The sequence below is a fragment of the Sycon ciliatum genome, chromosome 5, assembly GCF_964019385.1.
Source record: "Sycon ciliatum chromosome 5, ocSycCili1.1, whole genome shotgun sequence".
NCBI classification, from domain to species: Eukaryota; Metazoa; Porifera; class Calcarea; order Leucosolenida; family Sycettidae; genus Sycon; species Sycon ciliatum.
This window is the reverse complement of record NC_088647.1, coordinates 32,376,303-32,403,784: the sequence shown is the minus strand read 5'-3', so window position 1 is coordinate 32,403,784 and position 27,482 is coordinate 32,376,303. Positions and strand designations below refer to the sequence as shown.

The 27,482-nt window shown below is 47.7% G+C and overlaps 1 protein-coding gene across 1 annotated transcript; it reads left to right on the top strand.

Moving 5' to 3' along the window:
- The first annotated feature begins 1,345 nt into the window (after positions 1-1,345).
- Positions 1,346-27,482, top strand: LOC135818361 (importin-9-like). The gene is made up of 29 exons (XM_065331715.1): positions 1,346-1,575; positions 3,575-3,636; positions 4,016-4,102; positions 4,774-4,845; positions 5,404-5,533; positions 6,806-6,894; positions 7,373-7,456; positions 7,789-7,905; positions 8,779-8,879; positions 9,130-9,188; positions 9,515-9,666; positions 10,100-10,198; positions 11,361-11,482; positions 12,081-12,243; positions 12,618-12,745; positions 13,726-13,795; positions 14,460-14,756; positions 16,091-16,216; positions 16,851-16,909; positions 17,443-17,569; positions 18,011-18,100; positions 18,942-19,108; positions 19,890-19,993; positions 20,569-20,598; positions 21,110-21,208; positions 21,840-21,931; positions 23,339-23,420; positions 24,920-24,990; positions 26,372-27,482. The coding sequence occupies exons 1-29, from the start codon at positions 1,449-1,451 to the stop codon at positions 26,543-26,545; spliced, it is 3,180 nt and encodes a 1,059-aa protein (XP_065187787.1). The 5' UTR covers positions 1,346-1,448; the 3' UTR covers positions 26,546-27,482.

The window sequence follows — 27,482 nt, the reverse complement described above, 5'->3', positions numbered from 1 at the left end:
AGTGCAGCCAATTTGCAGATGACACGGCGCTCATCGCAACACACCAGAGCCGTTTGACATCGGAGTTGTCCCTGCAGTCAGCCGTTTCAGCTGCCGCAACCTGGCTGCGCAGATGGCACCTCCTCGTCAATGCCTCAAAGACCGTTACCTTGTCGTTCACACCAAACCACCAACTCAACATCACTCTTAATGGCACACCCCTAAAGCAAGTCAAAGAACACCGTCACCTTGGAATCATACTACAAAACAACCTCCAATGGAACTCACATGTCACGCACATAATAAACAAATCCAAAAAACTCCTTCACCAACTTCGTAAAACACGAGGCCAACTTAACACCCCCAGTCTGCTCGTAATCTACACCGCCTACATTCGCCCGGTTATAGAGTACGGCAGTCTCGTGTTATCCAACACCACCCGCACACAGAAGGACCAATTAGAACGCGTTCAGCGACGAGCAGCCCGTATCTGCCTGCGGATCCCCCTTTTTGCACCAGTCCATCACAGCTCACTTCTTCATCATCTCCAACTCCCCACATTAGTCTCCCGGCAACTCTTACGACAGGTTACTCTTGCCCACAACATCAAGTACATCCGCGCTCCCCTTCACCTGCAACAGCCTCACCTTGCACGACCAATCACAGAGCAGCCATATGCACTACGACACATGAGAACATACACATTGAGAACATCACACACATACCGACACACCAACTCACCCATCAACCTATCCCTTCACAATTTCAACCAACTACCCCCCGACCTGCGTGAAACAAATAGCAAGCATGCGTTTAAATCAATGGCGTCTAGCCTCATTCTATCATCCATATGCTCCTGTAGTAGCTCACACTGTACCCCATCGTGACCCCATCCCCCTGCAATGTGTTGATTTCCTTACTTGCTAGACTGATTTTATATGATTCTGGACTGATTTGAATCATATTATCTTCCTTATTGGCCATGGGCCATCGTGGAAATAAAGAATAATAATACTTGCGTCAGTGACTGTCCGGAGACGTGACAGGCGGCGCTCGTCTGTCGTTCGATCCCGCGGGAATGACTTTGCCTTTGGCGGGAAAATCCAAACAAAAGATTTTTTACCATTTTGCTACTGAAAAATCACCACATGACTCTGTACTGTACATGTACATGATGTATACTGTAGGCTGTGCGATAGTAATAGTAGACCTACCAAGTACCAGATCGATGCCGATGGAACATGTGCAGTGCATGCACAGCCCAGGTAGTGAGGTACTGCATGCATGCACATAAATTCATTGTAGATCTACGGCATGTGGAGCCTGGCTGAGGTCATGAGCCGGTCTGACTCTGAGTGGGTTTTGTCCTGGATAAATTTTCAGTGGTTGTGAAGTTGTGTTCTATCAATATTTTGATAGTCATCGATCGCAGGAGTTTGTCTTTGCTGGCTCGAGGCAAATGCCTGACGATGGCGGGCGAGACATCCGCTGCCATTCGTCAGTCGCTGATAGAATGCCTGGGTGGCATATTGTCACCATCACAGGAGATCAGGAACGCAGCCGAGGAGCAATTAAAAATGCTTGAGACCACAGATGGTAAGCAATTCAAAAACTTTCTCAAGATGCATTTTATCTCTGTCGCCCTCAGCTGTTTGTTCGGGCTTTGGAGAGGAAGTGTCAGTTCGCGTTAGCACCGTGCATGCGCATTGTCTCGTTTTGACATAATTATCGTGTGTTCTCTCTCGGAGGGCATGTGGAGCTTGGCTCCAGTGGGGCATCTGTAGTTAGTTTCTCGTAGCATCATGCCCTGGGTGCCTTGATCTCGATATCCGCGTACCAATGTCATTGATAACTTTGGTCACAAGTCCTCCGAAGACACGCAGGAAATGCAACTACTAGTAGTAGTAGTACTTAGGTGCGCCGCGTGGATCGTTGGGATGAGCACTGTGAAGCGAATCATGTCCTGTTCAGTGTTATGTTTTGTTGGTAGTAAATTTATGTAGCTATCAACTCATTACCGAGTTGGTCAGCACTGGGCTGCCATTGTGGTGTGTAATAATACGTAATCTTAGTTTCAATGGGCGGGCAAATTAATGCACTTCAGATTTGTCCATTCATTTAGTGCTTGTTGAATGGCCAGATCTGTGTGGCCGATAGCTACAATGTGTAGGGCTAGGTCTGCAGTGTGCATGTGTGTGCATGTGTGTGCTCGTGTGTGTGTGTGGTGGTGGTGGTGTGTGTGTGTGTGGTGGTGGTGGTGTGTGTGTGTGTGTGTGTGTGTGTGTGTGTGTGTGTGTGTTTGTACTCAGTTACAGTATGTGTATGTTTCTGGATGTGTGTGTGTGTGTGTGTGTGTGTGTGTGTGTGTGTGCGTGTGTGTGTGCGTCTCGCTCAACGAGAAACACGTGACCTACATGGCAGTGTATACCAGGACCAGGTGTGTGCGTGTGTGTGTGTGTGTGTGTGTGTGTGTGTGTGTTTCTGCATGTGTGTGTATGTGTTCAAATTCGCAGTGTTAATCTTCCTTGCACATACTTTGTAGTAGAGAGGTTGTGCACAACTGATATTCGCCCGAAAACCGATTCCCCAAACGAACGAATGATGTAGCGTTCTCCATACACCAGTCATGCCTTTCGAAGCTTATCTTGTTCCCTGCGAAGCCGTCCTTATTTACCAAGATGCCATAGCGCTGCAAACAACTACTTTTGCCATACGGGTAGTCTCCATTCTGTACCCCCCCCCCCCCTTCCCCGAAATACAATGATAAAGTGCACTTGTACTGTAGCTGCTCCGTAAAGGCACAGGACATTGTGTGCCCCCTTTCAGGGTGGGGGGGGGGGGGGGGGGGGAGAACCCACAACCATCTACTACTGAAATACAGTACAAGCAGAAGCATTCGTTGGGGAGTTTAGTTTCGTCGTTTTCATCCAAAGAGATTTTGGACTAAAGTGGACGAAGGACTAAATGTCGGTTTGTCTAGCCTATCAGTGCATTTCCACATCTGCGGCCGAAAATTTCAAGCAGACAAACTGTGTTTCTTTAGAGTTGGGCGAAATTCGCCGACAAACTTTTCTTCTTATTATAGTAGTGTATTGTAACAGGAAATATGCTAGCAGCTCCAGTCGACACAACAAATCAAACTCACTCCTTCTGGACTAACCAAGAACTGAGGGGAAACCCTCGTCGTGGCCAGCTTCATATTTCAGAATAAATGCAGGGAGTCATATTCGACTCCCTGCTGTGTTCAGAGTACGGTGTGGGAGGTAGAATAAGGATGTGTAGAAGTGAAGATTGTTCCTGAAGGTGGATAGTGTGTAGAGAAATAGTTGTCCATTATGCATGAATAATAATAAGTAATTCGGGGATCACCATACAGAGCATGCAGAAAGAGTGTAAGTAATTATGTGATTGGAAGGCCAACGGAAATGGGAGAAGCAGTCTCTAAGACCATTCCCGTCACATGTACGTATAGTTGCCGGGGACAGGTTGGTATGATTTTCAAGTTCTGGGGAGTATGTACATGTACTCTGAGCCTAGCTAATTGAAATTTGATTTACTTCCTTGTACTGTTTGCTGTTATCTTGTGACTGTGCAGAGTTTGGTGTATATTTAACGGAATTTACTATCAGCCCGGAGAGTGATTTATCTGGAAGACAGGTACGCCGATTTATGTTACTTCAGAAGTCTCTCTCTCTCTCTCTCTCTCTCTCTCTCTATCTATCTCTCTCTCTCTCTCTCTCTCTCTCTCTCTCTCTCTCTCTCTCTCTCTCTCTCTCTCTCTCTCTCTCTCTCTCTCTCTCTCTCTCTCTCTCTCTCTCTCTCTCTCTCTCTCTCTCCAATGTGCCTGCTTTCAGGCATAGCATAATCTGTTTTAGAGGTCTCGGTGCTCGATTATTGAACTTGTTTGTGATATCAATATAAAATACTCTCTTTCTCTTTCTCTCTCTCTCTCTCTCTCTCTCTCTCTCTCTCTCTCTCTCTCTCTCTCTCTCTCTCTCTCTCCAATATGGCTGCTGTTGTTTGTTTTCTGCTGCAGCTTGCCTCTGTCCTGCTCAAGCAATATGTTGAAGCGCACTGGTGTTCGGGACAAGACAAGTTCCGGCCGCCTGTCACGCCACCGCAGGTGCGTTTCAAACCGATTGCACCGTTGCCATGCTGACCCACGTGTGCAGCCGTACCAATGTACACGCACTGCACCGGGCCATGGATGGGTTCTCTCACTCTGCTACGGTGTGGTACCCAGAGAGGGGTACGAGATAAACTGGGATTAAACTCACTGTGACGATGTGGCGGATACTCGTAGCATCTAGGGAGACCACACGAGATCGTAGTACCCAAAATGGCCGGCATTTTAATTTTGAATACGTTGCAATAAAGAAGTACACTGTCTCCCCATAATAACGTTACGGCGGAATTTCAGTATACCATACCTCTAGGGGACATAGCAACTAAAAACAAGTGTCGCTTATAGCCAATGTACTGCTATGCATGTATATCCACCGAGGTCACGTGACTGGAAAGGGACAGGTATATCCACCCAGGTCACATGACTGGAAAGGGATATGCATGTATTGTATATCCACCAAGGTCACATGACTGGAAATGGATATGCAATTATGCATGTATATCCACCGAGGTCACATGATTGGAAAGGGATATGCATGGTCCTCAGAAAATGTACTTTGTACCCAATGGAAAGAGGAGTATGCTATATCCAGGGTACTTTATTCTGAAGTTTCCCGGTATTTGAGTTTAGACCAAAGTTTTTCTTTGTTTTGCTATGTGCTCTGCTAGGCCAAGGCAGTCATTCGTCAAATGCTACCGGACGGTTTGGCCGACCCATCCAGCAAAGTTCGAAACAGCGTGGTAAGCGATCTCAACCCCCCTCCCCACCCCCCCCCCCCTCCCCGTGTGTGTGTGCGTGTGTGTGCGTTCACACAGAGGTACTACTGCAAGTCAAATCTGGGGCTTTGCTCTCCACAACTGCAACTGATCCACCGGGCGCCCAACTGCTGATGAAAGGGGGGGGGGGGACAAGTTCCGATTACAATGTCGAAATTGCCGGAGGCGTTTCAAAAGGCGAACGACTTATCTCGTAACCAACGCTCGTGCCTCCTCTCGTCTTCTTCTCGCTCAACGAGAAACACATGACCTACATGGCAGTGTATACCAGGATCAGGACCAGGTGTGTGCGTATGTGTGTGTGTGTGTGTGTGAGAGAGAGAGAGAGAGAGAGAGAGAGAGAGAGAGAGAGAGAGAGAGAGAGAGAGAGAGAGAGAGAAAGAGATTGTGTGTGTGTGTGTGTGTGTGTGTGTGTGTGTGTGTGTGTGTGTGTGTGTCCTGTCTGAATAGTGATGGTACGCAAGGCTAGCTTATGTCTGTGTGTGTGTGTTTGCATGGCCTTGTGTGCGGCGCTCTCTGCAGGCGTATGCCCTCTCCAAGATTGCTAGCATTGACTTTCCCGATGACTGGCCAAACCTGTTTGACTGGCTGGTCCGTGCCATCAGTAGTGGAAATCCAGACTTGGTGCATGGCGCAATGCGTGTGCTTGTCGGTGAGTGTAAGACGTTTCGATCTTTTTTTTCTCTCCTATATCTTGTAGAGACGTAAAAAGCTAAGGTTTATACTTTATATACTGTAAGACATGTAATTCTAACGAGGAAGTAAACTAACGTTTTAACGGGTGCGATTTTTTCGTTATAATAAGTTCTGTTGAGGCTGTAATGCCTTACATGTGTTATGTGCAGATACGCCTGAAGACCGCAAGATCGTTAACGTATCTTCTCGTTAACCTATGAATTTCGGACAATCGTTAAATTTGCGACTCGTTATAATAACATGTCTTACAGTAATTGGTGTACTTGAAGTATTTTTTAAACGTACTTGAAGTACGTTTCTGTCGAGGTTATGGAGATTACGTCATCCTTTCTGTGGAGGTTATGCGGAATGCATCATTATTTCTGTGGAGGTTCTGCGGATTACATCATCCTTTCTTTGGAGGTTATGGAGATTACATCATCCTTTCTTTGGGAGGTTACATCACCATCAGATGTGTGTGGGTGGGTGTGTGACTGTGTGACTGTGTGTGTGTGTTGTGTGGAGTGACATCATGCACACTGGTTTTCCGCTCACTGGTGCTCAGCACAAACATTCGTACTGTAAGACCAGTAAATGTTAACGAACATTTTTAAATTCTCACGAGTTAACGAATTTGAAAGAATCGTTAACATTTGTGAAGTCGTTATGTGCAAAACGACATGTACAGGCATTTGCCGGGTTTGAGACAGAATTCGTTAGAATTTCACCTCGTTAAACCCACGAAAATCCGGAGATCGTGAACTTTAATTGACGTTAAAATATCTGGTCTTACAGTATGTTTATGCTGTCTGTTGTATAGCTTCTGTGACCTTTGTTTCTATCCGTACTCACTCGATTGGAAGCCGGGGGGGGGGGGGGGGGGGGGCGCCTATTTTTTTCACAGCCAATTTTGAGAAGGCTTCTATTCGAAAGGGGCTTTTCTTATTTCAATCAATATTTGTACATGTACTCCAATAAAATCCCTAAAATGTTCCTATTCAGAGCAACTCGGCCCCAAGTCAGTTTCATAGTTCAGACTCACGCTGCGTATACGCTTCGCGAATAGTAGTCTGGGCTTATATCCGAGAGGGGCTTGTATTTTTTTCAAACGGCCATTGTAGAGGGGCTTTTATTCGAGAGGGGCTTCTAATTGAGTGAATACGGAAAGTATTAATTATACCAATATAATATATGTTGGTATAGGAACGTGTGTGACATCCTCTGACCGGTGTACGTGTTCTCTCTGCAGAGACGGCGAGAGAGCTGGCTGAAGATCAGCTAGCAGTTGTGACACCAATTCTTATTCCCCATCTCTATAGTATCTACTTGGGAGAACAGGTACTAACCGCACATGCACTTCTATGTAATTCTTGTGATGGATTTCAGTCTGCACCTGCTCACGTGTTGGAACCGCCAATATTGAATGAAGTGAGAGGAAATCCTATCCATACACCTTTGACCTTTTGACACCCATCGTCGGAGGCGATGCTACAGCAGAAGCCAAAGCACCTTGTGTTTTGATTGCTTGCAAGGCTGAATAATTGACCACCACTATTCAGCCTGGTCTACATCACACAGCTAGACATATGCAGGGTGCTTGTGGGGTGAACCCAGAGCACCATGCCTGCACTGAAAGCATCTTGTTCTGTGCGTTGGTAGTCTGTTGGTCCTGATGTTAGGTCGTGCTTGAGTTTCGATACAGGTTTCATTTATCCCAGACACATACGGTAGTTGTACTTGTTCAGCATCTGTGCTGTGTATTTGTATTAATTTTGTATCTTCTTGTATCAATTCTCCTGTTTTGTGTTCTGTGTAGAAATTCAACGTGCGCACAAGAGCTCGTGCCATTGAGATCTTCACGACGATGGTACAGACTGTCGAGTACTTCAGTTTGAGGAATGTAAGATGTGCTGTGCGCGCACTACTGAAACTCCTGCTGCTGGTGGTGGTGCTGCTGCTGCTGTTGCTGCTGCTGCTGCTGCTGATGTTGTTGCTGCTGTTGCGGTTGCTGTTGCCGTTGCTGCTGAGCGGGTATCACCCTAACACACCGTGTTTTCGGCAATACTGGCCGAGGCGCTTAGTAGTTTGCCCCTATTTGTATGTACCAACATTTGCAGGATATGCACTTTTTCTTTTCTTTTTACGTTTTTACGTCACCTAGCCTTGGAAGTGGTCACTGATGTGCTCACTCTCTGCTGTTTCCATTCTTTGTTTTACTCCCCTCCTCTGTAGGACTACCGAAAACTATTGACACCCCAGTTGCCACAGTTTGTCAAGGATCTGGCGAAGGGTCTAGCGGTGCCATTGGGACCTGACCATGATATCGGCTTGCAGAAGCAAATATTCAAGGTCTGTTGCCCGCACTCTGTCCATTAGTTTGTGTGGCTTTTTTCCCTGTGCTCGTTCCATACATCTGTTGCGCCGAAGTAGCATATCAGCACACCTCAGTCTATGTTGTTGCCTGGCCAGTACCCACAAAAGGCACCGGATGCCCGTTCGAGTTGCCATGTATGCTGCGGGCATCCATCTCGATTTGGTGGATGCGCGTGTGGGCGTAACACCTGATCTCATCGCCCACCCGCGGGACTGGCCGAATTGCAGTCCTTCATGCCGTGTTGTCTCTGCTACCGGAGTACCCCCATATTCGGTGCTCAATAAATTAAATTTGCTGTGCAGTCAACCTCGTGAATAATGACCTCGAGTATAGCAACAACTCGCAAATTACAACACAATCTTCAGACAGTGACCACTAGACTGCCTACGTTCAACCTCACGAATGATGTTAGCTCGCGGACAATGACACGTTTCTAATGCAAGATCGAGAGTCGTTCTTCCCAAGATTGACTGGATAGGTGGAGTTGTCTCGGCTTGAGTTGCATGTTTCCTACTTGTTACTCCGTTGCTAGTCGTCTCTTCTTCGCCATTTCTGGAATTTGTGCAAAGTGAGCCGTCACTGCTGCATGCAGGAGTTGAGTGAAGATGGCAACTCCTGCACTGCTCCTGGTGACAGGTGTCCGTAAAGAGAAATCCCACGTTTTCTGATCTAAAACATATGGAATGGAAAGTGAATTAATATTTGCTTGTGTTGTGTATTTGCGTGTGTGTGTGCATGTGTGTGTGTGTGCATGTGTGTGTGTGTGTTCATGTGTGTGTGCATGTGTGTGTGTGCATGTGTGCGTGCGTGTGTGTGTGTGTGTGTGTGTATTTGTGTTGTGTGGATAGGCCCTAGGAGCCGTAGTACAGGTTTTTCCGAAAATGGTACGGCAGCTTTTCCAGGAGATCATGCCGCCCCTATGGCAGGTCTTGACGAACTGTGCCGCCCAGTATCCACCTATGCTGCTGTGGCTGCTGTTGCACTGACCACTGCTTGTTAGGTGATGACTACTTTTGTTTTTTTAAGTGTATCTGTCTGTTGGTCTGTGTCTGAGTGTGTGTGTGTGTGTGTGTGTGAGAGAGAGAGAGAGAGAGAGAGAGAGAGAGAGACGGAGGGGGGGGGGGGGGGGGAGAGAGTGGCACGTTTTGTGCTCGTTTCATGTACATTTTTCAATGCTACTCCTTGACTTTGGCTAATAGTTATGTTCAAACGGTTGTCAACGGTGACAGTGAACAAGATGATGCAGTGGACAGTGATGGTGAGTTGTGTTGTAGCAACGTGTATTGTGTTATATAGGTTTCTTGCGGTAGAGTTGTCTCCAGGCAAGGAAATTTACGAAATTCACTTTGTAACTCTTTCAACAAGGAATGTTAGTTTACTGTTATTGTTCATGTTCTTCGCAACCTTCCATACATGTGTGTGTGGTAACTTGTGTGTGCGCGTCTGTGTATGTGTGTGTGTGTGTGTATGTGTGTATGTGTGTTCATGCGCGCGTGCGTGTGTGTGTGTACACGCGTATATGCGTGTGTGTGTGTGTGTGTGTGTGTGTGTGTGTGTGTGTGTGTGTGTGTTTGGCCACTGCAGGCGAATCAGTGACCATGGACACGTTGATTTACGCGGTGTTCGAATTCACTGGCTCGCTGGTGCAGCAAGAGTCCTTTCATCCTCTACTCATGCCTCACCTGCCGGGCTTCATCTTTTACTCACTCTACTACATGCAGATGACGAATGAAGATGTGAGTGCAGATCACAGCACAGTGACACCTGTCTAAGACCACTGCTCAAGGGACTTTCAAAATGTGGTCTCTGGAACCAGGTGGTCTCCTTATCCAGGGTCATTTGACTGGAAATCACATCCATTGGTGCTGGCTGTAGTGGTCTTCTGGGGCAGGTGGTCTTCTGGGGCAGGTGGTCTTCTGGGGCAGGTGGTCTTCTGGGGCAGGTGGTCACCTTGACAGGTTTTACTGTACATGCTTGCTTGTTGTCAAGTGTTCTTGATGGGAGAGATTGGTGGCTAGGTGCCATGTCGCAGTGCTCGCTGTCTCAAATTCTCCATACAGCACACAGAGACGGTGCCTGTTGTTGTTGTTGTTGTTGTTGTTGTTGTTGTTGTTGTTGTTGTTGTTGTTGTTGTTGTTGTTATTCTCTGCTCCGCCGTGCATTCTTCAGATTGAAACGTGGACCATGGAGATTAATACATACGTAGAGGACGAAGACGAGGAGACGCTGTCATACTCTGTGCGGCTTGGCGCTAAGGATCTTCTCATGGTATGGCGGAGCTACAGTTGCGCTCTCTGTGAAATCCCACCCAAAGTGCAAAGCCGGCGCCCTGGACAAGTTCCGATTACCAGTACTTCATTGTATGTGCACATGTGTACGTCCAGCCACATTCATGCCACTTCCAGGGCGTCGAGGGCATGCAAGTTGAGGGCGTCGAGTATGCACTTTGGATCGGGTTTCACGGAGCGCAACTGTGGCTGTATTGTATTGTAGTGTAGTGTAGTTGTATGTGAGCAGTATGTAACCAGTTCTACCGGAGAACACTCTCCTGATGATTCCTTTGTTGTGTGAAATGCGAACTGGGGACAGTGGCGCCTGGTGTTTGTTCCCTACAAAGTACTCTTGTTGGGTGCATACCGTAGTGTCTTGTATTAAAGGCTTTTTAAAGCCTATCTCGAATGGAAGCCTGTTTTGAATACAAGCCTGTTTTGAATAGAAGCCTGACCCCCAAGATACACTGTCGCCACATAAGCCTGGCTTCAGTGTTGACACGCATAGAAACACCTGTTTGAATAGAAGCCTGATGTGAATAGAAGAAGCCTAGCCCTTACATCGGCTTCTACAGGAATAAGCCCGGCTTTAATACGCGACAGGTATGTGTTCAACATGTTGACCGTAATGAGTACGCTTCTCGTCTTGCCTATGCCACTGCCAAATTGACAATGATTATTTGTAGGAAACCTGTGCTCACAGGTGCTGCTTCATTCAAGTATGGCGTATGTGAGTGTAATGGTGCGTGTAGTAAGAATACCGTGGAACAAATGGGACTACATACTGGATATCCAGGCCAGGCGTCTTCCCACAACATATTATTGTAGAGGTGTAGTCAATTTTTCCCTCAAGCCTGTGAATAATAATACTCTGTGTGTGTGTGTGTGTGTGTGTGTGTGTGTGTGCGTGTGTGTGTGTGTGTGTGCCAAAAATTAGGGATTCACTGGCCAGAAAAAGCCACTTCATAGCTGTGTGGTGTAGACCAGGCTGAATAGTGGCGGTCAATTCTTCAGCCTTGCAAGCTGTTGAATGGTGCAATCCCAGCACAAGCTGCTATGGCTTCTGCTGTAGCATCGCTATCATCGCCTCCGGCGATGGGCGTCCAATGGTGTGTGGGTGTGGGTATGGGCGCGTGCTTGCGTGTTTTCTCTGCGTGTAGCAAATGCTTGATCCCGGATTTGACACACACTTGACGAAAGATGCTCCCTTTGCTCTCTGGAAATCAATTGAGAAACTGTACAGCCAACTAGCTAAGCCAGACCAGGCGGAGGATCCCAACCGGTGAGACTAGCAGCGACCATCAGCGGTGCCTTCAGTGATTTCTTTTCCGGTTTTGCTGCCTGCCCATCTCTCACTCTATCTATCTATATATATCCAATCTGCGCTATCTATATCTATCTCTCTCAAGAAAGCGTACACCAAATGCATGCATTCTGGTGGGAGAATTAGGAATTCTGCTTTCATTTCGGAATGGGTGGAATTGTAATCCATGTGGATTCTGACGAAGCAATTGTCTGGTGTATAATTATTATGCACCATAGGGAATTCCGACGTTGGGTGACTGGCCCGAAGCGTATACATTTTTCAACATCATAAAGAATGTTTAGTGCAGCGTATGCGCAGATTGTGAATAGCAACTGAGTAGCGCGGTTGTCAGCTGATAACCCCCCTTTTCTTCATAATGCAGTTGCGTGATGTCCACAGCTTTCTTAGGGAATTCGAGGATGGGCGCATTCGATTTCACATAGTTCTGTCCATTGTAATGTTCTAAGTCGAGGCTGTAGTGAATTTCGTATGCGGGATTTGATTATGCATGTATCATCTGGTTGCTGATGTGTGTGTCGCTGTGCCATGATTTGTGTTGGTTGATGGTACGCAGGTGGAAGTACTTTGAAGTGATCGCCGCGATTCTGACTATTCACTCGCCTGACCTGATGCAGCATCAGGAGCTTGCTCAGCGGGTCGTGCCACTGCTCGAGATCATGAAGGCCAACTTCCAGCTTGGCAATAGTCCCGACTTCCTCGTCGGCCGGATAATGGAAGTGAGAACTTTGAGCGTGTGTATTGGCGCGCGTGCTGCTGCTGCTGCTGCTTGCTTCTTCAGCCTAAAATTTGGTTTCCGGCAACACATTTATTCGGGAGTGCATTTTTCAGTTTTACTCCGACTTTGAGGCTCACCACAGCGGCATCATACCTCCTAGAAACTTCGGATAACTTTGGCGTGATAGCCAAGGTTCTTCTCCAAACGTAGATGCTTTGTTTGTAAAAATCGATGGAGGAACACCAGAGATATTTTTTTTTAGTGCCAGTGTATACCAATCGATCGATATCGATGGTGTCACAAAGGGGTTTAAAAGAGTGGTGTGAGGATGCGTGTGGCTTGTGGAATTGTTCTATTCGTTGATGTCACCTGCAGTTCCAGGCAAGTGTGTGCCAGTTCCTGGCCGACGGCATTGTCACGGCCGCGTTACACCACACGGCGGTGGCCATCAGCCAGAAGGAACGACCCGTCCTGCAAGTGCACGCCTGCAAGGCCGTAGCGCAGTAAGTGGGAGATGTGTGCCCGGCCGGAGCGTGATTGTACAGTGCTACCACAGGACTGTTGGGCGCCGAAGACCTGGGGGGGGGGGGGGGGGGGGTCAGAGTCGTAGCCTAGACCGTTCTTGTTTATTCATGTACTACAGTCTATGCACGGTTGAGTCACTGTGTATACATTGGTATGCTCTGCTTGGTGAAATCCTAGCCTGTTCGTTCTTCGGCTCTCCGTCCTTTGGCGTCCGGCGGTGTTGTGTTGTCTTTTCTGATGGAAGCTCTTTCTCTCTGTCTGTCTGTCTGTCTCTCTCTCTCTCTCTTTGTCTCTCTCTCTCTCTCTCTCTCTCTCTCTCTCTCTCTCTCTCTCTCTCTCTCTCTCTCTCTCTCTCGCTCTCTCTCTCTCTCTCTCTCTCTCTCTCTCTGGCTCTCTCTCTCTCTCTCTCTGGCTCTCTCTCTCTCTCTCTGGCTCTCTCTCTCTCTCTCTCTCTCTCTCTCTCTCTCTCTCTCTCTCTCTCTCTCTCTCTCTCTCTCTCTCTCTCTCTCTCTCTCTCTCTCTCTCTCTCTCTCTCTCTCTGGCTCTCTCTCTGGCTCTCTCTCTCTGGCTCTCTCTCTCTCTCTCTCTCTCTCTCTCTCTCTCTCTCTCTCTCTCTCTCTCTCTCTCTCTCTCTCTCTCTCTCTCTCTGTGCATTTCTTCTAGTCTTGTTGTCAACGATTGTTTTGATTCTTGCCCTTATTCCGGGCTACCCTCGTTAGTACGGCATCGGTTACACGACTAACCTCATTTCTGTACTAGATAATGATCCAAACTCCCCTAACGAAGCATGCTTAATAGTCATACATTATACATGCAACTCCTAATAGTAGACCAAACTTTTTTTATTCTAGACAAAATGTTGAAACCTCGAGGGTTGTGTACTAACGAGGGTATGCATGTACATGGGCTGGATATTGTATTGCTCCAATTCTCCCGCATCTGATCGCTGTCTTTGCAGGTATTGCACAACGCTGCGGGCTGTGAAGCGCTCTAATCTATTTACACCGTCGGTTGCGTCCCTGGCGACGGTAAGCAATAGGCGAAGTCGCTTCTGAGTAGAGTTGACCTTGCCATGTGGCTTGCTATTGAGCATTTACGATCCTGCTTAATGAAATCCAGAGTCGTGTCACTCACGTTTGCGCCTTGCACCGTGTTGCAGCTTACACTGTGGGTTCAAACTGGGGCACGGGCAGCGGTTCGCTATTTCACGAAATTCGCTATATGAGAGTTCGTTGTAAGTGGAGTCGACCCGATGCTGTTGAAAGCGAGCTGTTTCGGCTACGAGTCGACTGTATTTTAAGACTGTTACCATGCTCCCGTTGTACTAGTATGTGGAAGGGTTTGTTAGTGCTGCCACTCTCCACCAGCCCTCGCGCGTTGGTGGTCCGGTGATGCGTGCTAGTTGTGTGTGCTGGTTAACAGGCCAGTGCCATGTGGTGTGGTGCAGTGACTTCAGTACGCAGTACGCACCGTATGCTCACTCTGACTTTGTGTTCCGTAGATGACCGTCCGCTCAACTCCTGCCGCAGTTCTTGCTGAGCGTGTCAGTTTCCTCTGAGATTCCAGCTGTTTGTGTGTGTGTGTGTCTCTCTCTCTCTCTCTCTCTCTCTCTCTCTCTCTCTCTCTCTCTCTCTCTCTCTCTCTCTCTCTCTCTCTCTCTCTCTCTCTCTCTCTCTCTCTGTATGCTTTCAGGCATTGCTCAGTATGATCGAGGGCAGCGGCACCTACATGCTACAGCTGGGCTTGGAAACGCTGGTGCTGGTTCTGTCCATGTCGCCGGAAACGACGGCCGCCTGCTGTCACCAGATCACCGACTTGTCAGTGCAGCTGTTCGTCGCGTTCAGCCAGGACCACGTGCTCGTTGACACTGTTAAGGATTTGATTGGACTCATGGCGGAGAACCCGGCGTGCATACAGGTGCTGCACACGAACGCGCTGCCCGTGCTGACGCGCATCCTCTCCTCCGAAGTCCAGCCCATGCTGATGGCGGTACGGACCAGTGCTCTGCTGTGCTGAAGTGTACCAGAGGTTTTTTTTTTTTTTTTTTTTTTTTTTTTTGGTGCATGCGATGTGGTGAAATTTTGCTGCAGTATGTAAAATACCATGCGAGTGCCGTAACTCCGTTATTTGACCTCGGACCGACTTCGGACCTGTTCGAGCCGATAGCAGAGAACTTTCTAATGCGAATAGACCTTTCGATTTCCCATCAAGAAAAAGCCGAGTTGCGAAAAATTGAGAGGGGTTAATCTGCGGATCTTCGATACTCTATCGATATTCGTTAAATTCGCAACTCATTATACTAGTGCAGTCCAGAGAATTGCAAGGACTGCAAGGCCTTGCTGGAAATGGTAACAAACTGCACGTCTGTGTTATTGAGATGCACTGTAGCAATAGTACAGGAAAGCCACCAGAGTGTGCAGCTCGGATGGGCGGCTGTCACGGCGAAATTCCGTGATTACATCATTTTAGTGATGCAGTGCGTACCAGCAGGATTCAAGCAGGTCTCTTTCTGCACAGCTGCAGCTCAGTTGTATGCACTACGCAATTTCCCGCCTCAGATCTGCGATCTGCGCCAAATATGCTGTAATAACGGAATTCCGTCGTGACAGACAACCATAGCAGAAAAAGCCCCAAGCTGCACACTCTGGTTTTCATGTACAGTAAAACCTGTCAAGGCGACCACTCGGATAAGGCGATCACCTGTCCTAGGCGACCACTGAAACCAGGACAAAGGGATGCTATTTCCAGTCAAATGACCCTGGATAAGGAGACCACCTGTAGACAGAGATCACGTTTTGAAGGTCCCTTGAGCGGTCGTCTTAGACAGCTGTTTCACTGTAGTCTTGACTGTAGGGATCTGCGTGAAGCCATATGGGCTTGTAGTGCTGCTGCTCCTATGTTGCTGTCTGCATCTCTGTCTCTTGTCACGTCCTCCACCTGTCCACCATCTTCATTCACTCCAAAGCTGCAAGAGTAACAAAACTCCCACAGTGTGCAGCGCCACACGAACCTCTGTTATCGCCCCCACCCCCGAGACGCACGTCAAGGCACATGAGAGTGGGGTTGAATTTCTGTTGCGTTACAAGTGTGTAAATTAAAAATTGTTATGCAACAAGCACAATCGTGATATTCATCAATAATCTGATCACTTTTTCTCTTGTTCTCCTGTGTGTGTATGTGTGTGTGTATGCGTGTGTGGGTGTGGGGGTGTTTGTGTGTGGGTGTGGTATGGTGGGTGTGCGTGTGTGGGTGTGTCGCTGTGTGTGGGTGGGTGTACGTGTGTGTGTATGTGGGTGTGTATATGTCTTTGCCCTATTGCGCAGGCCACTCTAGACTTGCTTGGCCCTATCGTGCGGCACACACCTGCACCGTTGCCCGACGCGCTGATACGCGAGTGCGTGCATATCGGCATGCTCATCATTAACACGGACGACGAAAGCATCATGCACGTACGTTGCACAGCGAATACGCTCATTGCGCACTGGCATAATTTGTACCGCGAACACCCTACACGGCCATCTGGGCATGGTCGTGTAGGGTGTTGAACAGTGCATTCCTGATCCCAGTGTACTCACATGCGTTACTCATGCAATCCATATTTGGAAATGCGCAATGGACTTATTCGTCACCCACTGTAACTTGTGTTTCAAGCTTTTACTGCTCTTGCGTCGGGAATGGGTTTTTCCTTCGAATTTGGTTTGTTTGCCCTTTGTGAGTTCCTTGCCTTTGAGACATCCATTAATACCTGGAGGTATCCGTCTTCCCGATAGGATGTGACGGTGGTTTACTATGAGAAGTTCATGTGGAGATTTCATTGCGAAGTGCATTGAGCACAGGGCATGATGCACTTTTTTTCCTGGTTCCTATTCTCTATTCTCTCTCTCTCTGTATCTATCTATCTCTCACTCTCTCTCTCTCTCTCTCTCTCACACACACACACACACTCTCTCTCTCTCTCTATCTCTCTCTCTCCCTCTCTCTCGCTCGTCCCTTTTCCACATCACACGAGTGTCATGTGGTGCGCTCACCGTGCATAAAAGATCATGCTTGTTCGTTGTGTGTTTCTTCTCACCGTGTGCGCAGAACGGAAGTGAGTGCTTGAGAGCGTTTGCCAGCGCAGCCGGGGAACAGCTGGCCACCTGGTATGTAATCTGTTCAAGTTTGAGCCAAGCGTGATACGTTATGCTCGCTTGCCACCCAAGGTGGACCCGTCAATTTCGGAGACAAAATCTCCTTATCTTGCATGGGGTCGGATCTTTCCTCGGCATAGGTAATTGTATCCCTTCTAGCTCTCAGCTCCAATACCACGTCTTTGTTCCTCACCCATTAGTCCTGAGATACTGAAACAGTGCTGATATGCATTGTCCAGACATCATGACTCATGTACATGGCCTGCGAAACAGTTCAGTTTTTAGTACTGGAATTTCACAAATTTTCTGTGTACTTTTATTTTCGGTACTTTCGGTGCGTCTGCTTCATACCTTAAATTTCAATACACCGAACAAACACTAACACACATAATCTAATGGGGAACTGCTTCTCTGTACCTAAAATTTCTAGGTACTGAAGTCCCACTGTAACGTTATTATGTGGGGACAGCGTCCAGTATACCTGCATTGCTATGTGGTGTGCATGAAACAAACGCTGGCCTCTTTCTTCGTGTGTTGCATCACAGGCCTCCGAACGAGAGTCCCAAGGCGCTGGACGTGATTGTGTTGGCCACTTGTCAGTTGCTGCATCCAAGCCGTCCGGAAAACTCCGCCATGTTTGTCGGGCGGCTTGTGTGCATACTCTCTCTTAAGGTGGGCGGCGGTGCTGCCGTGATGTACGCCTGTTGTGATGTTGAGTCCGCAGAGGGGTGTGATTGCGTATGGGCATGTCTGCTGTATGCAACCGAAGAGTTGTTTAGCTAGTGGCGAGACCAGTCTGGCTTGGGACTATCGCGAACTAGTAGTGAAATGCCCTGGGGCGAGGTTGCAACGCATCACGCACTCGATGTACTCATATCACAACTCTCCTCGTACGCGCGTGTGTGCACACGCACACACACACACACACACACACACACACACACACACACACACACACACACACACACACACACACACACACACACACACATGTGCACTGGGTTTCGAACGGTCCAGGGAATGGCTGAAACAGACTTGCAATGTTTACTTTGACACTGTCGTGGTTGGCCACACCATAACATCAGGTGTTTTTCCGCATTTTTCCCGTCACAGCTGCGGGACCATCTCACGCCCAAGCTCAACGACATACTGCGGTCCGTTCTCGGCAAACTCCAGCAAGTACAGAAAGACATTAATGTACAGGTGAGGACTTGCTCTGTCTGTCTGTCTCTCCCTTTCGCTCTCTCGCTCTCTCTCTCTCTCTCTCCCCTCTCTCTCTCTCTTGCTCTCGCTCTCTCTCTGTCGCTCTCTCTTGAAAGGAATAGCTTGCATGTTCCCTTTCTTTGTATTCAGTTTTGAACAAATTAAATAAAAATTCACGTTTCCCACGAGACTCAGTTAGACTGAGTTGTCCGCACGCGCAGGAACGCCACCGCCCTCTAGGATTCAGTTCCAAGTGTGCAGCTAGGCCTCTGCCCTGGGCACGGATAGCTCAGCCGTTGTGCAAGTCGACTTTTGATTCGAAGCGACGTGATGCTTATACCGGTAGTTATCCTGATGTGGATGCCGAATTCTGCGTTCCGAAACTGCTGCCGAGAGTTGCACAATCTGGCGTATGTGCTCTTGGTATTATGTAGCATGATGTGCAGATAATATGAAAATTAATAATGACACACAACAATGCTTAGGGGCCTTCCGTAAATACCGATATTTATTTAGAAACGAAAACTAGTCATTTCTCTTCAACCCCCTCCCACCTCCCTGAGAAACGAACACATACAAATGGTACATAGTATCGATATTTTTGTTCTTTTTTTCTGGACATGCTCACACACGCAACATGTACATCAATATTTTTCGAGAAACGAACAGGCGCTCAAACTAAACGACTATTTGTATTCGTATTCGTTTCTAAATAAATATCTAGATTTACGGATGGCCCCTTATTAACGCTCTAAACTGTATTAGTGCCCTAGACATTACCATGCAAGTAAACGTGCCTACAATATTAAGGTCCTGTACGTGTTTCCGTTGTGTTTTTCAGTCCCTTATAACCGTCTTTGCTCGACTGCTGGAATTCCATCTAACGGACGTCGTGTCCTTCCTGAGCAACACTTGCGGACCGGACGGCAAGTCGGCACTACAGTTTGTGCTCACCCGCTGGTGTGCGTCGCAGAGCCACTTCTTCTCCGCCTACGAGAAAACCGTGTGGTGAGTGTCCGCTGTCTGCCTGCATTCGTTTTGTGTACCGGGCTGGTCTATAAGCCCATTGCGCAATGACGTAATTTATACTACTGTCAGGCCAGATATTTTAACATCAATTAAAGTTAATGATCTCCGGATTTTTGTGGGTTAGCGAGGTGAAATTCTAACGAATTCCGTCTCAAAACCGGCAACTGCCTGTACATGTACATATCGTTTTCTACGTAACGACTTCAATTTTTTAAATTCGTTAAATCGTTAGAATTAAATGTTCGTTAACATTACTAGTCTTACAGTATACCGGTAACCACTCCACACAGCCACCTGGGCAATACACACACAGTGGGTATGTGCGTGTAGGGTGTTGGACATGACAGTGCATTGCTGATCCCAGCGTACTCACATGCATTACTCATGCGTTCCATATTTGGCAATGCGCAATGGACGTATTGCGGATGTGTATTGGAAATCGAGTTGAAGTGTGTATGCCTGGTGGCGTGACGTCTTGACCGGTTTCATTCGGATCTTGTCTGTTCTCTGCCGTCGGCGGTAGAAGAGATAGTCATAGACAGTGTACAAGTATGAGTATAGGCGGGGGGGATCTGTGGTGTTCTGGGAGGGGGTAGAGATTCTAACAATTCCCGCTTTGGTTCTTCAACTTGTATCGCTTTCTCCGTACCGGTGTTTCCGCTATTGCCTTGCCCTTTCTCCCGTTTTCCCTGATCAGTGATAACGTTACATGTAGTGGTGTTCTCCAACAGTATCTTCTTGCCGTTCTGTTCTTGTTTAGTGTGTTTGGCCTGTGCCATTTATTGCGCTATGGCCTCAACTCTGGTGATCAGCGGTTGCAGGAACTCACAGTCCCTGGTGATGAGATATTTAGCGCCGATGAAGGTAGGTGCCCGTTGAATAGGATTGCCACTCTGTGCTTGTACTGTTGGTCTGTGTGTGTGTGTGTGTGTGTGGATAAAAAGGAAAAAAGATGAAAAATACTAAAATAGGGATTCACTGGCCAGATAAAGCCACTTCAATCAGCTGTGTGGTGGATACCAGGCTAAAATTAGTGGCGGTCAATTCATCAGCCTTGCAAGCTGTTGAATGGTGTAATCCCAGCACAAGTTGCTATGTCTAACATAGCTGTTCGCTATCATCGCTTCCGCGATGGGCATGTCCGAGTCCGTGTGTGTGTGTGTGTGTGTGTGTGTGTGTGTGTGTGTGTGTGTGTGTGTGTGTGTGTGTACTGTTGGTCTATGTGTTTGCACTGTTGGGTTTCTATTAGGGAGAGGCAGCGGTTGCTTGCTTCTTTTGTTCCAGCTGCTGCTGCTGTGTGATAGGCATTGTGCTCCTGGTGTTTGTGTAGCCAATACTGTTGTTACTCGTGTGTTGTTAATACAACTGCAGTGTGTGTGTGTGTGTGTGTGTGTGTGTGCATGCGTGCGTGCGCATGCTGTCCTCTTCTCTTTCTGTAGGCATTCGGACGAGATCGAAAACGAAATCAGGTTGGTCCCACGCAGGTGCCCAGTTGCGTTTGTGCATCGACCCTATCGAGAGTGGTGATATTCAGGGCTGTAGGCTTCTTTGCACACACACAGTTTGCGTCCATGGAGCTATGAAGCCGAGACCTCTGGTCGGCGGAGCTTAATGGACCCCACCACCACACTCCATCATTCACCCCAGTGTCTGGAGATATGTGGATTTTGTAGAAAAAAAAAACACAGACACACCATGCCGGCGCTGCACAAACGGACTTGTTCGCTAAGATGCACACCACTTCCCTGCTGTGCGCCTCACAGCTACTGGCGCTGTCTGCGAATCTATTTCATGCCGTGATGCTGACCACTCCGATGCTCTTCCCCGTCCACTCCACACACTATACCTCCCCCATCCGCCGTATTGTCCGTCGTGTATCAGGCAGCATGTAAGAAGAAGGCCTTGGGGCCTGTTGCAAGTGTCCTAAACAGAAGTGTCTGTTGTTCTTTCGCCTGATTTACTGCTTTCCCCGAACTGCAGTACCGCGACAGGTGACGATCATCCCTGTCCTGGTCAAGATCTTCAAGCTCCTCCTCAATGAAATGACGTATCAGTTTGAGCTGAACAAGCGGACAGCTGGTGAGTTACGAGAGTTCTGTGCGTGAGAGGGGGTTACCCTGCGGTGGTCATCACTATGTTGTGTCTTCTCGGGAGTATTGTCGATTGGCAGGACGCAAGCATAGCGATTCGTCCATCTGCTGCCATTTTGGCCGTGCCTTTGTCGTAAGCCATCAGCTGTTCAGATACATGCCTGATTGTTCACTTGTTCGGTTTGGCAGTACAGTAAAAATTTGTTTAAGCGACCACCCCACAGTGCAAGCAAAAACGGTCGCCCGCGGTGCAAGGAAAAGCGGTCGTTAAAGCCAGGTGGTCTTTAGAACCAGGTCCAACAGGCTCAGTGTAGAACTGGCCGTGTGTGGAAAAACGGTCATTAACAGCAGGTGGTGGCTAAAACCAGAGGTCGCTTACACCAGATTTTACTGTACAATCAACAATCATGCTATGTGTACCACCTCTTCTTCCGATGGTGAGCCGATAGTATTCATGTGTAAGAGGAAAACAAATGTTACGAGTTATGACGACCAGTCCACCACCTGTCTGACTGTATATTACCTTGTTAGCTTGGTGGACTGTTAGTCATAAATTGTAACATGTTGGTCCTTTCTCTGATACGTCTTGTACCCTTCGTGCCATTTTTTTCTCCGCCCAGGTGCGAAGATGATTGCAGCGTCCAATCAAGCTTTGGGGCGGCAAGGCGGTGCAGAGGGCGACGTTGCTGATGATGACGACGGCGATGAAGGTGTAAGTGATAGCCACACGCAAGTGCGTGCACACACGCACACACAAACTCTCTCTCTCTCTCTCTCTCTCTCTCTCTCTCTCTCTCTCTCTCTCTCTCTCTCTCTCTCTCCCCCCCCCCCCCCCCCCGTAGAGGTTCTTCCAAGCGCTACTCACACTTGTTGAATGGCCAGTGTAGACAATGTACTGTCTGTAGACATGACACGCACACAGATGAGTCGAGCAGCATGCGTGTGTCGGTATGCTCTATTGTACTGATCCAAGTGCACCTGCGGCGTGCCGAACCTGGCCAGTTTAGTGCTGGCATGCCATGCACTTACCTGCTCCCGTACATGCATGATGTCATAGTGACGCCATCTGTACACATTCTCTACACAAAATGGGTGATTTTATAGACCTCACCCATGATGTCATAGTGATGTTATCCGTACACATTCTCTGCGCAAAATGGGTGATTTTAAAGACCTCATCCATCATGACATAGTGATGTCATCCATACACATTCTCTGCGCGAAATGGGTGATTTTGTATACCTCATCCATGATGTCATAGTGATGTCATCCGTACACGTTTGCTGGACAAAATCGGTGCTTTTATAGAGGCTATTCATGAGTATTAAGAGTGCATAAACAAAAGCATGCAACTGTGGCTATGGGTCAGTGCGCGGCGCGCTGCCTTCATTACGTAACTTGCCTCCATCACGCTCTGAAAGCATGCACTCAAACCCACAATTTCTCGGATAAGCCAATCCGTTTTGCTCGATTCGTTCCAGTACCTACGCGATCTCTAAATTTTGGCACTTGAACTCCAGTTCCGTGCGAAAGTTCATTTCAACCCAGAGGGAAAGTGCGGTGTTTGATTTTCCGCAGTGCGCGGACTAGGACCGGACTGCAGCTGAATGATGTAATGAAGGCAGCGTGCCGCTCATCTGGCCCATAGAAAAGAGTTAGAGAGAGTGTTATTAATGAGCATTGCCAAATCTCTGTGTTGTATGGTGTGTGTGTATGTGTGTGTCTGTCTGTGTGGGTGGGTGTGTATCTGTGTGTGTGTCTGCGTGTGTATCTGTGTGTGTCTGTGTGTGTATCTGTGTGTGTGTCTGTCTGTGTGGGTGGGTGTGTATCTGTGTGTGTATCTGTGTGTGTGTGTGTGTCTGTGTATCTGTGTGTGTGTGTGTGTGTGTGTGTGTGTGTGTGTGTGTGTGTGTCTGTGTGTGTGTGTGTGTGTCTGTGTGTGTCTGTGTGTGTCTGTGTGTGTGTGTGTGTGTGTCTGTGTGTGTGTGTGTGTGTATCTGTGTGTGTGTGTGTGTGTGTATCTGTGTGTGTGTGTGTGTGTGTGTGTGTGTGTGTGTATCTGTGTGTGTGTGTGTGTGTGTGTGTGTGTGTGTATCTGTGTGTGTGTGTAATGGTACAGGATGATTGGGCTGACTGTGATGATGGAGACGATGGTGACTTGGCCAACGGTCTAGATTCTCTCTTGGGTGGCCTTGGCGGAGGTACGCCTGCTTCCATGTCGTCTTCTGCTCTCTCTCTCTCTCTCTCTCTCTCTCTCTCTCTCTCTCTCTCTCTCTCTCTCTCTCTCTCTCTCTCTCTCTCTCTCTCTCTCTCTCTCTCTCTTTCTCTCTCTCTCTCTCTCTCTCTCTCTCTCCCTCAACACACGTGCACACACTTACTCCCAGACTCAATTGGGCTGCGTTTACATGAGGGCGTTCAACCCGGGTTGAGTTCGCCCGGGGTTAAGTTTCAGCCCACCTTGACCCCGGATTCACTGGATCGCTTACATGATGCATTGTGCTTGACCCGGGTTGACTTTGACCCTCCTCGGGGGGATATTGAAATACTTGTAGTTAAACTGCCGTGTACAGGTACGTTCTTCAGGCCAGGATTGCACAGCATTGCAGATGGGACTTTCCCCGCGATGAATGGTAGTCACGCAACCATACTAGTCTAGAGAAATGGACTTTTGCCGGCGTATCAGTAATCGACCCGGGTCAACAGTCTTCATGTAAGTAAGCACTCGCCTACAGTACTGCGGCCAGCCTAGAATTTCACCAGGCACGCCATACCAATGTATACACTCCGTGACTCAACTCATACTGTGCATAGACTGTAATACTGTTAAACCGGAACATTTCGGTGGAGTTTCATTTTCAGTAAACTTCGTTGCAAAAAGTCGGCGTGGAGACAAGAAACCTAATACCACGAGAACAATAGAAAAAAGAAAAAAAAGAAAGATTTGAACGTCGCTTTCATGTGATATTCATCAGAAATCAGAGATGTTCCGCACTACGTAAAGTTGAGCAACTTTACGTTAGTGGGCGGGAAAAACCCGTGAATTCGCGAGTTTGCACTCCACTTACGGAAAGTTGTCTACGTAGAGTACGTAGATAGGGCTCTGATAACGTAGCTGGTCCGTAAGTGGATTGGGGTACAAATTTATGGCTCTCTCTCCCCAGGTTGATCTGGTCGTACACTGCCGCGTTCGGAGTTGGCAACGGCAGCTACGTGATTTGAAAACTCCGTATGGCGGAACACAGATGCGCATTCAGTTTACGTAAAGACTTTCCGTAGATCAACTACGTTTTTTACTGACGTACCTACGTTATGCGGAACCTCTCTATCGTCATCACAACTTCCTTACAGATAATTTCTACCTGAAATAAAACGCACCGAAAATATACATACATGCATCCCGACTTCAGAACGGGAAACTGGTTTATCGAATTTTTGCGCTACCGAACCGTTGACTTTGGGAAATACCGAAAATATTACACCACCGAAAATTCCCGATTTTACAGTACGTGAAAATAAGAACAGTCTAGGCTAGGAGGCTGAACCCCCCCCCCCCCCCCCCCCCCCCCAGTTCTTCGGCGACCGACAGTACTGTATTTATCCGCCGTACTGACTTTCAACCCGACAATTCTCATGTAAACACAGCGTTGCTCTCTACATGTGTCTTGCTGTGTTCTGTGTGTCCTCTGCTGGTGGTAAATAGTAATGGACGACCTGGACGGTCCGAGAGATCTAGACCTGCAACAGGATACTGTCATGCATGTTGATCTGCCAGTAAGTAGTATGCTATGGTATGTGCAGGCGATTTTCGATCGAGAGGTTGTGGGTTCGATTCCCGATGATGATGGTCACGCACGTCTTTCTTCTCTTTCTCATTCCCCTAGCTCTTCTTCCTGGGTGGTTACCAACAGCCAGTGCATGCCGGAGTATGTGGTGTGGTGTGTGTGTGCTTGTCAAAAATAGAGAAAGAATAAAAAAAATGAAAAATGATATAATTATGGGGACTCACTGGCCAGAAAAAGCCACTTCAATGAGCTGTGTGGTGTAGACCAGGCTAAAATTAGTGGCGGTCAATTCATCAGCTTTACAAGCTGTTGAATAGTGTAATCCCAGCACACGTTGTTCGTCTAACATAGCTGTTCGCTGAAGCGATGGGCAGGTCTAAGGAGTACAGTTATCCCTTTATGATCCAGGCATCGTTTGTGCTACGGATATTCTGCTGGATTAGGGAAGGTGCAGGATTAGAAAATCTGATTTACTGCTGCAATGTGCATGAAAAGGATATTTTGGTTCCTGAAAAATATGTCGGATTATGGAGGGTGCTGGCTGATAAAGTGCTGGATTAGAGAGGGACGACAGTGCAGTGTTTCCAGCAGCTCACTGGTGTTGTGAATACGGACGGTGGTAATTGTTGGCTCCACTTTGCTTCTTTGCACTTGTAAATACTTCCATTCCTGAACAGGCTCTCAGCGGCACAAAATGAATGAAAGGACTGCCGATATTTCGCCCATTCCTTTGCACTTTGCTTTTTGTACATGATAATATGCTGTATTGGAATGCGTGTGATTTGGATTTGAAAATTTAGGGTTTTCGTAAATATTTGGGGAAACCCTATTGTGCTAGTACCCCCCCCCCCCCCCCGACATCCTACACGCTCCCAGGACGCATACTATTCCTCTCACACGTTTGCCTTTCATACACGTTCTGCTTGTTGACTCTGTGTTGTCCGGGTTCGGAGGCAACACAGCAGAAATGTGACCCTTTGTATCCATGAGGGTGGGGGATGGGGAGACTTTATCCCCGGAGAATGCAGTAACCACTTGCCACCGTCATTTCCGAAGGTACATGGTAAAAAGTATGCTTGGCTGATTAAGCACCCATCACCTTTTGGCCATTACCCAGATCTTATTCCAGTTTACTTGTGTGTGTGTGTGTGTGTGTGTGTGTGTGTGTGTGTGTGTGTGTGTGTGTGTGTGTGTGTGTGTGTGTGTGTGTCTCTCTCTCTCTCTCTCTCTCTCTCTCTCTCTCTCTCTCTCTCTCTCTCTCTCTCTCTCCCTCTCTCTCTCCCTCTGTCTCTCTCTCTCTCTCTCTCTCTCTCTCTCTCTCTCTCTCTCTCTTTCTGTTTCCGTCTCCATCTTTTGCTTTGTTTGTTCAGATCTTCCTGGTTGACTTCTTGCTTGACATTGGGCAGCAGCCTTGCTTGCCAGCTCTGCAAGCCCATCTGTCCAAGGACGAACACGCCACGCTGGAGATGATACTGCAGTCCGGTGAAAAGGTGCAGGTGTTGAAGCAGAGCCGCGCCACTGCCTATCGTCCAGCTCAGCAGTAACGCGGAAAAGCCTTACTACCGGCTTTGAGTGACTGTACCACTATGCTCGTGGATGTGCTGGGGCCACTTGCTCTCCTGCGTGTATTCCGTGCAGCGATGGCACCATTCACAGGATGAGCTTATTCGACCACGGCATTCACTGCCGATCTAACCCCACCTGGAATCTAGTTAGCGGCTGGCCAGCCACGTCTTTGTGATGGTCTGTTGAATGACACACCAGTGCTCGGGTCTGCATCGCTTGAGAGAGCAATTCTGTTTTGCTCGGTGCCCGTGCAGATCCGCTAGCGTGAGCCTGCTGTTGCCCTCTGAAAACTTGTATCATAGTTCATGGTTGTGTGTGCATGCATGCATGCTCGCATTTGTCTTTCCTGTGTCCATATGCCTAGTTACGTCGACTTGTACATACTTTTGTTCGCATCCCCTCTCGGGAAGCCGTTTTTCATCTACTTCGTCAATTTTATCGGTCGTTTTTAATCGTTTTTTTTGTTTTTTTTGTTGCTATCATTACCATTAGCCATATCTACCGTGTATGTAGTCGTATGGTCATATTGCACATACCTTTTTCCGTGTATTGTGTCTTTTGCCCGCGTTCTCCGTTCCCTCGACCATCAGTGTTAATTTTTGTGGAATGGTTTCCATTTTTGTTCATTGGTCTCTACCTGTACATACGAAATGTAAATTTTTGGCCGCCCGAAACCGACGCATGAAATTTGTCATGAAATTTTTTTAGCGACGCCATTGTGTATTAGCCTTGTTATTGCCCCTGTACATGTGCAATCAGTAGTATTTTTGCTATAAATATTTTCAATTGACGTAAACAGCATTTCTGTTTATCTCTTTTTTTTACTAGTAAACGTTATCACTGTACGTTATCACTGTACGTTATCTGCTGCCGTGCTTGTGAATGATGCCGTAACTATTTAAAAGTTTAAATGGA

Excerpts from the sequence above, each read along its gene's own strand:
- LOC135818361 (XM_065331715.1), top strand. The coding sequence starts at position 1,449 with ATGGCGGGCGAGACATCCGCTGCCATTCGTCAGTCGCTGATAGAATGC. Across the intron at positions 9,189-9,514 it reads TGATGCAGTGGACAGTGATG|GCGAATCAGTGACCATGGAC; the intron begins GTGAGTTGTGTT and ends TGGCCACTGCAG. Across the intron at positions 20,599-21,109 it reads GAGATCGAAAACGAAATCAG|TACCGCGACAGGTGACGATC; the intron begins GTTGGTCCCACG and ends CCCGAACTGCAG.